Source organism: Dioscorea cayenensis, chromosome 4 (assembly GCF_009730915.1).
Source record: "Dioscorea cayenensis subsp. rotundata cultivar TDr96_F1 chromosome 4, TDr96_F1_v2_PseudoChromosome.rev07_lg8_w22 25.fasta, whole genome shotgun sequence".
Lineage (NCBI taxonomy): Eukaryota > Viridiplantae > Streptophyta > Magnoliopsida > Dioscoreales > Dioscoreaceae > Dioscorea > Dioscorea cayenensis.
In genome coordinates this window covers 3,691,178-3,707,245 of record NC_052474.1, presented here as the reverse complement: position 1 = coordinate 3,707,245, position 16,068 = coordinate 3,691,178, and the positions used below count along the sequence as shown (strand labels likewise).

Sequence of the window (16,068 nt, the reverse complement as noted above, 5' to 3'; positions counted from 1 at the left end):
TGGCATCATTGTCGACTTTCAGTCCAATGGTTTAGCAAGGTCCCGTGATAGGTGGTTAGAATAGCCATCAACCAACCGTAGCCTATCCTTGGATATTACCATCTTTGTTAACTTCCTCTAAGGGTTCGGTGAGGTCCTTGCATGTGTGGTCAACATGCAACCATTAGCCGTTGTTGTTTATGGTTAGCCACAATAGCCATGCACCACCAATCCCAAGATATTACCATTGTTGTTGACTCCATCCGTGTGTTTGGCGAGGCCCGCTGCACTATGTCGCGGGCTAGAGCAGTACTATTCCAACTTGGTTATCGACTATAATGGTCATACACCTGCGCCCCATAGATTTTATCATCATCGTTGACTTGATCCATGGGGTTAGCGATGAGTGATGGAGGTCATCTAGGGCTAGCTGCCACATAAATAACCTTTCTTAGTACCCTATGCACATGAGATCCGGCTCCGCTGCTCATGGATGGGATATTTTTTTACCTAGGCTCTATTTGGTTACATATAAGTAGCTATAAGTGGTTGTAGGGGTTGTTTGGTTACTCGTAAGTAGGTGTGATGTAATTTGATTTACAGGTAAAATGTCAACATTGGCTATTTGGTTTGCTATGAAAGAATATATCCAGTGAATGAAATTACATATTTAGTATTTTTCTCGATTTGGACTTACTCACTCAATTTGTTCGTGAAGTCAAAAATGCAAAGATTGCAATTTGATTAAAGTTACCCCTATCTTCTTCTCTTCTCCCTTGGTCTAGATCCCATTTTTCTCTTCTTCATCCTCAACTTCCCACATCCGTTTATGCCGCCGCTGATGAGCTCAACGAGGAGAGAAAATGGCCACCTTGGCCTGGTCACCCCTCGTGTTCTTGCGATTGATTGGGTTCTCGTCGCCTAGGGTCATGCGAGTTTGGTTTTTGTTTCTACGGTTTCTATGGTGTCCGAGGACGCTGTGGGGGAAGAGCACGGGGAGTCGGTGGTGAACATGATCGTAAAACCTATCGAGGAGGCTCCTTAGTACGCGATCGAGAGCTGCTCTCGGGCCGCTCATCGCGGTGGGTTTTTAGGCGGAGTGTGAGCCCCTAGATCCTTGCATTTGTTTGATTAATATTTGTTTTATCAATTCTTTTGTTCAAATGGTTTAATAGTGTGAAATTATCGAGATTTATTATTGAAGTTGGTGTTGCTTTATTATTGAGATTTATTGGTGTTGCTTTATTATTGAGATTTATTATTGTAAGATTGTTATTGTAATCATGGATTGCTTCTGAAATCATGGATGGGTAATTAGTGATTTTATCAATTAATTGAAATTCATTTAAATAAATAAAACACATTAAATGTAAATAAATAAATAGATTTAAAATGAAATATTAAAAAAAAGTATAAAATATAAAAATTTTGAAAAGGTAATCTCACCGCTTACTTTACATGGTGATTTTAACCCACAACTTACATCAACCTAAACACTTGAAAAGTAAATGCAGCATTTTCATTTATAGACAACCAAACATCCATGATGTAAGTTAAAATACAGTAATTTCAATTACATGTAATTTGACTTACACTGTAATTTGAAATACGGGCAACCAAATAGCCCATGTTTGACTTACACTGTAATGTAAATAGTTTTACACTGTAATTACATGTAATTTGAGTTACATTGTAATGTCAATAGTTTTACATGTAGGTAGCTATTTAATTTGATATAAAAGCTCCACTTATATATAAGTGAAATTGCATCTCATCCAGTTTTACTGCATTTCAACTTACAACAAATTTTGCTGAAGTTGAAATGCAGTAAAATAAGTGATTTCCACTCACCATCATGTTCATCTCATATTTAACTATAAAAATATTTAATAAAGTAATTTTTTTAATTTTAATTATAAAAATATTTTTAAGTAATATTTTTTTAAAAAAGTAATATTTTTATAATTTAAAATTTATACAATTAAATATTTTTATGACAAAAATATTTTTTAATTGAAAACATTTTATTATTCTTCAAAATTAATTGTAAAAATATTTTCAAGTAATAAAATTAAATAAATATTATATTTTTTATAATTTAATAAGTAATTCATTAAATTAATTAATTAATTTTATTTAAATTAATTTTTATGAAGATGATTAAATAATAATAGTAATAATAATAGATAATGGGGGTGATCTCACCTCTCCGGTTCTCTCCACTTATATGGTAATTATATCTTTAAATTTATATCAATCTAAATAAATAAAAAATAAATATAATATTTTCAGTTATAATAAACAAAACAGAAATGATGTAAGTTGAAATATAATATTTTCACTCACACTGTAATTTCATTTATTTGTCATTTCACATGCAAACAACCAAATAACTCTTAAATATGCTTTGGGTGGGATTTAAACGCATCACCTCTATCAAATGAATGAAATGCTTTAACCTTGAGTAATATGTATATATATACAAGAATTTTAAATATATAGATTTATATACAAATAGAAATGGAGACTAGTGGATGAGTAGCACCATTTGACTAGAAGAAGTAGACGGGTGGGTGAACTAGTGGCTTCTCAGCTCTCAAGAGATCGACATCCAGTTAATTAATAGACTTGCAACCAGTGTCTTCTTCATCAGTTGTCACGTTTTGGCTTTCTCACCTGCCTAAATTTTTTTGTTTCTTTTGACACGAGGGGATAAGCAACCCTCCTACAGTACCTGATTTTTGTCTAGCTGTGCGGCTTTTATTTTAAAAAATAGAGCTTGTGAGACTAGGTACTAGGTTTTCCTTATTAAAAAATACTATTATTTAAGTACGTGATAGATATACATATATCTATAAAGAAAAATTACTATTTAACTAGTAATCCAACATGATAAAGACATCTAACACCCTAAAAAAAATAACGGTAACAATCCAATGTAAATTATGTAATAGTTTTTTTATACTTCAGTGGGTGCATCTCCTTCTCTCTTTATAAACCATAGCCAACCTTGATCAACTCATTCATCTTGACCAAGAAACCAAGTTCACTAGCACCACTACAAGCACACCTCCAACCTCCACAACAATGGCCACCAAGGTCGCCATCGTAGAAGAGAAAAAATCAGACGAAGGTCCCCAGATACCAATCATTGACATCAAAGGGCTCGATAGTAACGACGAGGCTGTGCGCAAGAGGTGCGTCAAGCAGATGCACGACGCCGCTGTGAACTGGGGAGTCATGCACATTGTTGGACATGGGATTCCGGCGAAGCTTGACAAGCTCCGTGAGGTTGGGACACAGTTCTTTGATTTGCCTGTCAAGGAGAAGGAGAAGTACGCAAAGGATCAGCCCTCTGGGATGATACAAGGGTGTGGTAGCAAGCTCGCTAACAGTGCTTCTGAGATGGTCTGTCACCTTATGTTTCCTGAGAATCAGACTGATTTGTCCATTTGGCCTCGTAAGCCTTCCAATTATGTGTACGTAATTGTTGATTTGTTATATATTCATCTTCCACAAGCACACGTACGTGCATGCATTGATTCTAAAAGTATTATTCACGTACGTGCATGTATATTTATCATTCATTAATTTATTTATTCTTATTCTTACAATATTCAACGTGGGGCTTGATCATGCATATATACAGTGATGTAACAAAAGAGTTTGGCCAAAATCTCCGGGTGATGGCGACAAAGATATTCACTCTCCTCTCCTCGGTCTCGGTCTCCCGGCCGAGAAGCTGGAGACCGAAGCCGGCGGCATGGAGAACATCCTGTTCCAGATGAAAATAAACCACTACCCCAAGTGTCCCCAACCCAAACAGGCCCTCGGCGTTGAAGCCGACACAGACGTCAACTACCCTCACCTTCATCTTACACAACAACGTCCCCGGCCTCCAGGTCTACTACCTCGGCAAGTGGGTCACGGCCAAGAACGTGCCGGACTCCATCATCGTCCGCATTGGTGATTCGCTCGAGATCCTCAGCAATGGCCTGTTCAAGAGCGTACTCCATCGTGGGCTTGTTAATAAGGAGAAGGTGAGGATCTCTTGGACTATCTCTGCTGAGCCACACAAGGACAAGGTGCTGCTGCGCCCGTTGCCGAAGCTTGTGACCAAGGCCTCCCCGCCCAAGTTCGGGCTCTGCACGTTTGCGCAGCTTGTGCGGAAGAAGGACTCGAAGATAAAGGATAAGGAATCACCTGCTCCTGCTGCTGCTGCTAAGTGATCCACTGGGTTGGGGTTCATATATAATAATTTAAGTGAGTTCAGAACTTCAGAATAAACTATAACGTTTGGACAATTGGACAAATTGGCCAAACAGTTTCATTGAATAAATTAATCTTTGTGTTGATTTTGTTGAAGGACTAGCTCCAGCTGGTTTTATATGAATAAAATTATTAATGGATTGATCTTTAACAAGCTCCAGCTGGTTTTATATGAATAAGATTATTAATGGATTGATTATTTATTTATTTATTTATTTATTAATGCGCCACTTGAGTAGCTGCATGATAAGTGGTTCTAGGTGGTGAACCAATACCTTTAATTTAAAAAATAAAAAATAAAAAATTAATCGAGCCTGTAATTCTTTGAGGAATCCCGTCTTGGTTTTTTCTGCTAAGCATTGAAACTTTTTTTTTTATAAGGTGGTTAAACCACTTCATATTAAAGCTAAAGAGAATACAAAAGATACCAACCACTAGATGTGGTAAAGTACAACAACAAAATACAACAAAACGGGCAACAACCCTCAAGAGCACGAACACTCAGAACCTAGCCATCATCTGGGATAATCTCCTCCACAGAGGTCCTCGCCTCATCGATGCCTTGAGCACGAGGCCCAAGAAACTCCAGACTTTTTTTAACCTTGCTGATGTCGTCCTCCATCTTCACTCTGACCCCCTCTGCGAAAGAAGAGTACCATGATACAAGAATGCGATCAATTTTCACAATGAGACCATGAGAAGGCATGTAATTGGCATTAAAAATACAATCATTCCTAGTAAGCCAAATATTCCAAATTAAAGCTTTCACAACAAGATCTCCAAAAGTTCTTCTATCATGGTGTAAACACATCCGCCACCGACCCCAAAGGTCATCAATGGAAGACGGGACACCGGGTAGCCTAAGAATTGTCACAAAGTACTCCCAAGCATGAAGTGCAAAAGGGCAGTGGATGAACAAGTGGTCAATCGACTCAGTATTAGCATGACACATGACACATGTGTCAGTCGGCAGTTTGTTACACCTCCTTCTCGCTAGATTTTTCAAGGTCAGAATCTTGTTTTTCCACACCAACCAGTTGAAGAGATTGATTTTTTTTGACAGCCCCCACGCCAAAAGAACCTAGAGATTGGGCAACCGAGCCCCCCGTCAATTAAGAAGTTGTAGAAGGACTTCACCGTGAACAACCCATTCCCGTTCCATCGCCACCGTATCTTATCCAATAACCTATAATCTCATTCCACACCCGCGCACGAGTCTGGTTGATTAACGCAATATCAGTAAACGGTTACTCATTTAACAGATGGCGGAGCTCAAAAATCGTGCCATTAGGGCAAAGGCTGGCCCTAAACTCCTCATGCCATAAATTCATTGGAGTGCATCCCTCAAGCCAACCATCTTTCCAAAAAAGAGTATCCATGCCAGTGACCACCTCGATAGAAAAACAGTTCCTAAGAGCCGACAAGCAGGACAAGACTCCTTTCCAAAAGAAGGAAATCCTACCTGTCTGATTAGGCCACAACTTAGACCTGGGGGAGCCATAGTTGAACTGAATGACCCTGGCACCACCCCACTCAGGATCCAGCATGTATTTCCAATACCATTTTCCCAATAATGACTGGTTGAAAAACAGATTAAGTCCAGGATACCCCAGCCCCCTTGGTCCCGGGGTCGACAAAGATTATTCCATCTGACCAGGCGGCAACCCGGATGGTCAATATCAGGACCGGACCAAAGAAAGTCCCTTCTAATGCGGTCAATGGCTTTGATGACCCAGCCCGGTATGCGAAAAATGGACATCTAATATGTTGGAACAGCTGACAGCACAGAGTTCACCAACGTAAGTCGACCGCCGAGAGAGATATGTCGCAATTTCCAGGACGCCAGTCTACGTTGCACCTTCTGAATAATTCCTTCCCAGTCTTGCCTACGCGGTCTTCTTCCAGAAATTGGGATACCAAGATAGGTGACCGACAGCAGCCCACGCTTGCAATGAAGAGTTTCCGCTGTTGTCCAATCAGGACAACGAGCAGAAGGAGATGTTTTTTTGCTTTTAATAAACGTGGTCATGTCACAACCTACACCCAATTTTTAGTCTTTTTTGTTTTTGAAATATTTTTTAATTTTTTCTCCGCCCTCTAATCCTTTGAGATTTCTTTCAATTTAAAGTTTAACGAACAAACACAGACCATGTCCACGTTCATGCAAAAGGGATGGATTTACATGGTGGCCGGTGGGGTAACTCTAACTCCCTCCACTAAAATTTGAAATATCGATCATGCTTGTTAATATTATATATGTAGTTAGGATTATTATTATTATTATTATTATTATTGTTATTATTTACCTCTACTAAAATTGATGTGATAAACTTTGCCTCCAACTAAATAAAAAAAAAAAAATCTAAATTCTTATTGCAACCTTAATTTAAAAAAATTGTTATTGGAGAAGAAAATCCAAAAAAATTTCTTCTTTCAAAACCATTTTATATTTATTTCTATTTCATCACAAATCTGAGCGGCCCCTTTTTTTTTTAACTTCCCAAAATTTTTGTTTTTTTATGTCAAAAAAATATGAGATGTTTCCTTTATTTTTTTAACTTTTAATTTTTATTATTTTTATGAATATTTTTGAATGTTTTTGTTGATGGATATTTTTTTTAAAATAAAAAATAGTTAGCTGGCTGTTTTATTTATTGTTTTTGTATTTTTAAATATGAAGTATATCTTATGATAACTCCCAATTTCAATTTTTATTATTTGTCCTTATTATTTTTTAAATTTAATTTAAAACAATTAAACCCTCCAAATAAGAACGGGAAGCGTGTGTAATTTTTAGATGATGAGCTTAATTTTTATAACCCTTTATGGATCCACTCTTTTAACACTATTCAAATGTATCAGTAGTGTTTTTATTGTAAATATATATCGATGTAAGTTTCTAAAAAAATATTTGTTTTTTTACTTGTATACCACCGTAAAATCATGAATTTACTTAAATATCTTCATAAAAAAATGATATTTGCTTTAGTATACCCCTACAAATCAATTATATTTTGCTTATATGCGTCATGCGTTAAGTTGATTTTTAATGGTGTTAAATCAATGGATGAAATAAAGGTAAATTACCAAAAATGGATTTGCTTTACATATCTCTAATAATTTTATAGATATTACTCATTTCATTCAACAAATGAGGTTTGTTAATATACCCATTAAATTTTTTTATTATATTTTATAGACTTTAAATTATAGATAACCAATGTAATTTTTTTATATACACTTTAATTATTTTTAAAAATCATTAAAAATCATGATTTTTTTTTGAGTAAATTCATATTTTTAAGGTTTTTACAAATATTCTTAAAATATTTTACATTATCACATGCTCTTTACAAACACAACCTAAAAATGGGTAAAAATTACGACATATAAATCCGATTTGTACAGTAGTCGTTGGTGTTTGGCCCGCCAACGATGAACACAATTGGGGGGTTCTCCGAGTAAGCTCCGGCGACAACGTTGATCATGTTGAGACCTTTGACGGTGAAGGTAACGGCACATGCACATATGTCTTGGCGTCGGGCGTAGTTGGTATTCAGATGATCCAGTAGGGTTAGGTTGAAACCTTCGAGAACGGCGTAGACGTCTTTGACGCCAATTTTTAAGAGCTGGCAAGTAAGATGGCATGGCTTGAAGGGAATCTTAAAAGATGGCGGCTAAGTGGTTCCTAAATGGTTTAGGTTGGATAATTTTAAGGGTAATTGGGTAATTTTATTAAGTTGGATTAAGTGAAAACTATGATTAATTCAATAAACCCTAACGGTGATTAACAATAACTAATGGCGGCTAACGGTAGCTAACGACAGGGATACATAAATAAAAAAGTTAGTTTTATGGGGTATGCAAGCAAATAATATTTTGTATAGGAGTATTTAAACAATTTCATGGTTTTACAAGAGTATGCAAGTAATTTTTATCATTCCTCAAAAGGATATATGATCAAATCATTCCTCAAAAGTCTTTCTGATAAGTAGATGTTATTGTTAAATGTTTATCATTTAAAGTTTATGATTGACCTATTACAATTTGTTATAGTTTAGTAGAAGTTTATAAAAGTATATTTACAATATATTTGATTCAAGTAACCGTTTATTGTTCTCAGACAACACTTTATTGTTATTGATCAGTAACAGTTTATTGCTTTTTATTTAAAAATTATATTTTTATACATTGAAAATAGTTCCTTCTAGCATAGTCTTGATAAGATGAGAACTGTTATTGTATAATATTGAATATGTATTTTATTAAAGAGAAGCATGAACATACCGCTAGCAACCATTCTTGGTTGCTATGAACGTTGGTTATATGATAAAGGCAACTCCAATGGTAGTTATGTTATGGTAAATTGTACGTAGTGAAAGAACAATCACTGTTATACACTAATAAAAAACTGTCATACAAATCTAATAAACCGTGATAAATGAATAATTATAAATTATGTCCATGATATATATATACCACACAATAATATGGTAAATTTAGGTAGTTAGACATTCTAATACATGTAAATAATAAATGGTTATAATATGTAAATTACAATGCCAATTGGTTCCTTAAGATGCATCTCACTTCAAAACTTTTCTTGTTATAATCATGCCATTTTGTTGAAAAACTTGGTGTATAAATAATACTCCCCCTCTCTTGTTTTTTTATTTGTCTATTTTAACTAATTTACATGGATTAAAAAAATAGGTTAAATTTAATTAGAAATCTGAAGTTTATAAAAAATTATATTAATTTTTTAAAATTATTCTTATTTAAAATATGATTTAATAAAATATGTAATTAAATATGTTTATCGCAAATTATAGAAATACATTAAATATAAAAAATAAATTTGAAAAAATAATATTTAATATTTTATGAATTTTCTAAATCAACAAGTAAAAAAAAAAATTAAAAACAATTTTTAATATACAATAAGTAAAAATAAAGGAGTAATAAAATTTGTGAATGCTATAAAAAACCTAGAAATCCAACGCAACATATCATCCATGTTAAGAGTAGTCTAACGTATGTTGATACATCCATCTTTACCTTAACTTTAAACCCCACACACTAGACTCTAAACCATAATCCATAAATGAACAACTCTATGTATACCATCAGATACTTTATTAAGCATACTTTTATTGTAAACTTGGTCAATATAAAACTTTAATGTTGATTGGATTTCAAATTGTTTTTTTTTTAACAAATGGCGACAACATTTTTTTATTATTATTCAAATTGTTATTCATGCAACATTTTTTTATAAAATAAATAAACTATATATTAATACAGAAGAGAAGTTACATTAGAGACGTTTCAACATAGAGAAAAACAAAATATCAACCCACTGTGGAAGAAACATAAGAGCTCAAAACAATAAAATACAGTAACATACTCAAAAGTCGATAAAACGAAGTCTTATCTCATATTATTCCTAACCAAATCTATGATGAGAATATTAGCCGATGTTTGTAATAGTAGCTAGCTCTCCTAGATAATTTCATTTAAAAAAAAAAATCAAAAATATACATATATGATATATAGACGTGAAAGATTACTACAAACTTAATAAACACCAATGCCATGCCTTTGCGTAGGTAGGCTTTGAGTTAGATTTCGGTTGATGACATCTTATTTATAGATGCACACACAAGGGTGTATATATAATATATATAATACTATATACAGAATACCATTTTTTTTATATTTTAATATGGTCATTACGGATGTAACTCAACTCGGATGATCGGATCCAGCAAGTGGGACCCGAACCCGCGAAGCTAGGCAGGCGGGTGTGGGTCCCAAAAAGTCCGAGTCCGTCGTAGAGTAGGGCCCATATGAAACCTAATACAGTGAGAACCGACGGAGAATAAAGAATGTCCCCGGTTTAACGCAAAGTTCCATCGCCGTTCTTTGGGGGCATTTCATCATTCACTTCCCACCATTAATGGATCTCTTCATCGCTGTTCCCCTCCTTCCCACCACTCCACTTCTTTCCGCTCGGTTCTAGGCGCCCACTGAGGGACGGATTGATCCATCCTTTCTCGCATTGTTTCCGTTCCTCCTCCTTTTGTGGTTCGATTTAGCTTCAATGGCGTCTTCGGGCAATTTCTTGCTTGTTTTCGCTCTGGCGACGTTGATTTTTGTGGTGGCTGCTTGGGATGTTGGGACCCGGATTACGCTTGGTGAGTTCGGGGTTATTGTTTGCTGGTTATTGTCTAGTGTTGTATGTTTGCATCTGAAATTGATCTGTTTTTGTGGTTTTGTGTGGATTAATTTTTTTGTGCTTGAGTTGATTATTTGTGGTTTTTTGATACTTTGATGCTTTGTTGATGTGCTGTGGTGGTTTCTTATTGTTGTTCTTGTTTTTGTTGCAAAAGGGTTTTCCTTTAGGCTCTTGATTTTTGTGTTGCTTCGTTGTTTGAGAAACGTTGATTACAGGCGGGGGTTTTTGAATTTTTTTTTATCTGGCTGTTCATTTTGATTGGAAGTTAAAATAAATTATGAGGGCCATGCGCTGTGTATTTCATCTTAGGTTTTGATAGTATCGTCCAACGTCCTGTTGAGCAAACATAGCACGTTAAAAAAAAGAATTTTGTAATTAATTACTGTTTGATTAGTAACGTATCTGAGTGAATAGAGTGAGTTTGAGGCAGTGGAATCATTGACGACAATAATAAGCTTTGATACTAATATTTCTTTCTTGAATTTATGGATCCTGGAGGACTTTTGTTTACCTCTCTAGAGTCAATCACATCGACTGATACTTTTTTTTTTTTTCCTTTTCATCCGTATTCACGATTACTATCATCACTTCCATTGATATTGTTTACTGTCAGTTTCAACAACGTGAGGGTATTATGTTTAGAATTAGTGTTCCTCTCGGGTTGGGGTGATGGTGAATGAACTTGATTCAAGTGACCATTCTTAAGTGTTGGTAAATATGCTGGATTGCGACAGACCTCGATGGTCAAGACAAAGCAATCTTTTGGTCTTTGATTTTATTGTAAAAATGGAGATGCAGCCATGAATCAGCATATAGTGTTTCTAAGATGTCGTGCCAGGCATATAAAAAACTATTTTTAATGCTTGAGCCAGTTGTCGAATATAGTGATGCTTGTTAGGAAACTCATCTTGGAAGTCAGGTTTGTCAATGAACTTTATCAACGCAAGGAGCAAACTAGACTTTTCTTTGGTGATGAAATTTTTTTATTTTTTTCATGTCCCTGCATCTATTGGAATATGTAAGTTCTTGCATTTCTCTTTCCGAACTGATAATGTGGACTGATTATTACTGATTAGTCTTCCATAGAAGATATTGGCATGTCTTAGTTTTTCTTTTTCACTAACAACCCTCACAGCGGAATTATAAGTCTTTCTTTCTGCCAATTTAATATCATTGAGCTGTGGCCATTACTTATCTTATTCTTTTTTTGTTTACATGCTTCAACTGCATCTTATGCACAGAAGTCAAGTTGCAATGGCTTTCATTTAGGATTCAATTGGGTAAAAAAAAAAATCTTTTTGGAAGAATGAAACCTGCCTGCATGGATTTATATATAAATCTATAAATTTTTGGCTGACTCTTGCTGCAATGTTTTCGCCCACAATGACCTTTCATAAGAAAGGCTGCCCATTGCAAATTCATATCCATTGATTTTCTTTGCATGGAGTAGCTGATTTACTTAATTTTTGTGGGATATCTTTGTTTGCAGACCAGCATGGCATTCGAAACTCCTCAATCAAAGCAGTAATGTTGCTTTGTCAATATTCCTCTTATTCCACTTTTTGCTTCTACTGCTTTAATATGCTTAGGTATATAATATGTATTTCTTTTTGACACAGTTGATTGCCACAGCTTCTGCAAGCGGGTATGACAAAGGTGCATCGACTGTTGAGTTTGTTAAAGAAAACTATTCATCTTCACAGATGACAAATGAACTAGACGGTGCTGATCAGCCCAACAATTCCTCTTCAGATGTAATCTTCATTTAGTTTCCAAGTTAGAATAGTTATTTTCTTTCAAATAATTTGTGATCATGATCATTACTGATCTTTTTGCATGTAGAAGAGTAGAGAAGCTGGTTTGAGTATTGAAAAGATTTGTTACGACAAGTGTGAAAACATTGCTTCTATCAGTGTGCAGACAACGGAAGGTGAATTGCATGATATTACTGTCTTATTATTTTGCATTTTGTGTTATTTAGTTTATTTTAATATAAATATTCTAATGCAGAATCAGTTCAACTCCTTGGCACTTCAGCAAAACCCACTCGAAGAGTAACCTTTTTGAGCTTTGGTCTTCATTTTCCTTTTCAAAATCTCATGTTCAGAAAGAAAACTGTCTTCTACATAATGATTTCAACCCCACCTGACCATTTCAAACATAAAAAATAAGGATTGATGGTTTGCTGGAGAATTAATTCTTTTTCCTTGAATTACCTTTATTTTTACTATTACAATTTATCATCTGAGTTTTGGTTGTTTTTCCTATTTTAAATATCAGAGATTGGAAGAGGTGAAAAGGGAGAAGAGGGATAAGAGAGCAGTCAATCCTGGACAACAAGATGATGAAGTAATAATTAAGCCTGAAAATGCTGCTGTTGAGCGATCAAAAGCAGTGGATTCTGCGTTTTTGGGAAAATATAGCATATGGAGGCGAGAATTTGACAGCGAAAGCTCTGATTCAACTGTACGATTGATTAGAGACCAAATGATCATGGCTAGGGTGTACTCATCTATTGCCAAGTCCAAGAATAAGCTTGGCCTTTACCTAGAATTACTGAGACAGCTTAAGGAAAGCCAGCGTGCACTGGGAGATGCCAGTACTGATTCTGAAATTCGTCATAGGTAAGTCTTTGGTTTTTAGACTATTGTAAGTTGTGTGAGTACCTTATTCCCTCCTGGTTTTCAGTGTCTCACAGAGAATTAAAGAGATGGGCCAATTTTTAATAAAAGCAAGAGACCAATTGTTTGAGTGCAAAGCAGTAACCCGGGATCTTCGCTCTATGCTTCAATCTGCTGATGAACAGGTCAGGGGGCTGAAGAAACAGAGCACATTTCTAAGCCAGTTGGTTGCAAAAACAATCCCCAATGGAATCCATTGCTTATCTATGCGCCTAAGCATAGATTACTACCTACTACCACCCGAGAAAAGGAAATTTCCTAGAAGTGAGAATTTGGAAAATCCCAATCTATATCATTATGCTCTCTTCTCTGACAATGTATTGGCTGCATCTGTAGTTGTCAACTCTACCATCATGAATGCCAAGGTGAATAGACATTCTGTTAACACTGATTTCTGTTGACATCCATTTTTCATATCTTATAGTTCAGCGCCACTGTTTTAATGGATTTCAGGACCCACAGAAGCACGTCTTTCATTTGGTTACTGATAAATTGAACTTTGGAGCAATGAATATGTGGTTTCTTCTGAATCCTCCTGGTGAGGCAACCATTCACGTGGAAAATGTGGATGACTTTAAATGGCTGAATTCTTCATATTGTCCAGTTCTTCGACAGCTTGAGTCTTCTGCCATGAAAGAGTACTATTTTCGGGCCAATCATCCTACCACGATCTCTGCAGGTTCTTCCAATTTAAAATATCGAAACCCCAAATACCTCTCAATGCTGAACCATTTAAGGTTTTATCTGCCAGAGGTTTATCCTAAGTTGGATAAAATCTTGTTTCTGGATGATGATATTGTTGTTCAGAAGGATTTGACAGGATTGTGGTCGGTGGATCTTAAGGGAAATGTAAATGGTGCTGTGGAGACCTGTGGTGAAAGTTTTCACCGTTTTGACAAATATCTCAATTTCTCGAACCCTCATATTTCTCAAAATTTTGATCCCAACGCCTGTGGATGGGCTTATGGAATGAATCTTTTTGATCTCAAAGTGTGGAAGAAGAAGGATATTACTGGAATTTATCACAAGTGGCAGACACTGGTTAGTTTCCAACTTTCCATTGCCGTCTTTTCTTTTCATATATCTGCTGGGTGTATTCTTTTGTTTTGCATCAAATTCTTCATCTTATTATTTTGTTTGTAAGGCTGATTATTCTGCAAATCCAATAATCGGTGTTTCCCACTTATTGGCACTGTAAGTAGTGTAATTTTATAATATGTTTACAAATTTTCTGGCTATGCTCAGATATTCATTTTTTTTAAGCAGGAACTCTTCCATGGAACTTCTGTCTACCTTGCAATTCTAGGTTTCTTATCACAATTTTATGGTTCATTTCCTCAGCTGGTGATTTATGTTTCAATTTTATGCTTGTTTTTAGTCATAGTTACTCTTGCTGAAGTTTGGTAGCGTTATGCATATATTATGAGTGAAGATTGTTATTATTGCTTTGTATCTCTTCTCTGTTTGAAGAGATTTATATCTTTTTTGACCATGTTGCCATTATGACATGTGTGATGTTAAATAACTAGAAAATAAGCTCATCATTCGCGGCCCAGAAAATAATTGCCTATTCCCCAGAATTCCCATTAAGTCTTCTCTTAGTTTTTTCACTGTAAATTTTATGCACATATTCTCTATCTTGTTTGCATTTCTCTGTCGCTCTGTTTCCCTTCATGTATTAATTTTCGCCTACTAGTATCCCTAGAATTTTGTTATCATTTCTTTTATCATTATTTAGCAAACAAATGATGTGTGTATGGTTAGCTATTTTCTTGAATGTAGCAAAAGGGAAGGAAAGTTAGATTAATGCAGTTTTCTATTTTAAACTTGTATGACATTCAACATGATTTGAGTAATGTATTGTGCTCTGCTTGCTTAGGTTTTTTTTCAAATTTTGATGTAAATGCCTTCTGGCAATTATGCCAATCATGCCATTGTTGAACCATCCCCTGCTATCCTCAATGATCAGATTCCTGACTCTCTAATGCTAAGAACTTTTTTATTTATCATTTGTTTTTTCACACTTGTTTTCTTACATTATGTTACCTGTATCAACACTTAATTATAGAGTTCATCATATGTTTCTACTCCCTAATTTATTTCCATCATCATTGACTTGATCTCATTTTGTTTACAGAATGCAAACAGATCACTATGGAAACTCGGCACACTGCCGCCTGGACTGATAACATTCTATGGGTTAACATATCCCCTGAACAAATCATGGCATGTTCTTGGATTGGGATATAACCCCAGCATCGATCCTGCAAAGATCAAGAAAGCTGCTGTTATTCACTACAATGGCAATATGAAACCTTGGTTGGAGCTGGCAATGGCCAGGTACAGGCCATATTGGTCCAAATACATCACTTACAACGACCCATACGTGCAGACTTGCAAGCTTACTTCAGTATATAGTCAGAGCTGATTAGGAAGGAGAACCATTTATGCAGGATATGTTGATACTGGGAGCTGCTGTTCTGCAATGCTGGACATAGAAAAAAAAAAAAATTCACGTTGCTAGTGCTTCTTCTGTCTCTAAATATCATTTTTTTTTTCTTTCTAATAATCATTCTGTTTTTTTTTTTATCTTTCCATTTCTTATGAAGAAGAATATTTGTCAACCTTGTAAAGCTGCATTAGCCAATGAGACCACTAATCTGATTTTAAGCAGGATTCTTTCCCACATTATTTACCTTTCTTTGTTTTGCAGTGATGTAAAACTTTCAAGAAATCCTTCATTAGTAAACTATTAATATAATTATAAATATGTTATAAATTGTCCAAATATTTGAAAATAAAAACCATAAATCTGTTTTAATATATGAAGATAAATTAACAGCATTCAATTTTGGAAATCCAAATTGCATTTGATGGTGGACCTGGACCCATTCAATTGGG

The 16,068-nt window shown here is 35.1% G+C and overlaps 1 protein-coding gene and 1 pseudogene across 3 annotated transcripts; both read left to right on the top strand.

The window, feature by feature from the left end:
- Window positions 1–2,979: 2,979 nt before the first annotated feature.
- LOC120258519 lies at window positions 2,980–4,344 on the top strand (annotated as a pseudogene).
- Window positions 4,345–10,144: 5,800 nt separating this feature from the next.
- Window positions 10,145–15,853, top strand: LOC120259024 (polygalacturonate 4-alpha-galacturonosyltransferase-like). 3 transcript variants are annotated; one of them, XM_039266549.1, is made up of 9 exons: window positions 10,145–10,445; window positions 11,976–12,010; window positions 12,106–12,240; window positions 12,332–12,416; window positions 12,497–12,540; window positions 12,767–13,110; window positions 13,175–13,532; window positions 13,621–14,208; window positions 15,305–15,853. In XM_039266549.1, exons 1-9 carry the CDS (start codon window positions 10,352–10,354, stop codon window positions 15,593–15,595), a joined length of 1,974 nt encoding a protein of 657 aa, XP_039122483.1. In that variant the 5' UTR covers window positions 10,145–10,351; the 3' UTR covers window positions 15,596–15,853. The 3 variants fall into 3 exon arrangements, with proteins under 3 accessions (XP_039122483.1, XP_039122482.1, XP_039122484.1); XM_039266548.1 differs by having other exon boundaries at window positions 12,329–12,416; XM_039266550.1 differs by having other exon boundaries at window positions 10,409–10,445; window positions 12,119–12,240; window positions 12,329–12,416.
- Window positions 15,854–16,068: the final 215 nt, after the last annotated feature.

What these genes read in the sequence shown, in the direction of transcription:
- LOC120259024 (XM_039266548.1), top strand. Translation starts at nt 10,352, where the DNA reads ATGGCGTCTTCGGGCAATTTCTTGCTTGTTTTCGCTCTGGCGACGTTG. An exon ending in CAGTGTGCAGACAACGGAAG is followed by an intron (nt 12,417 to 12,496) that starts GTGAATTGCATG and finishes ATTCTAATGCAG; the next exon opens with AATCAGTTCAACTCCTTGGC. An exon ending in ATCACAAGTGGCAGACACTG is followed by an intron (nt 14,209 to 15,304) that starts GTTAGTTTCCAA and finishes TTTTGTTTACAG; the next exon opens with AATGCAAACAGATCACTATG.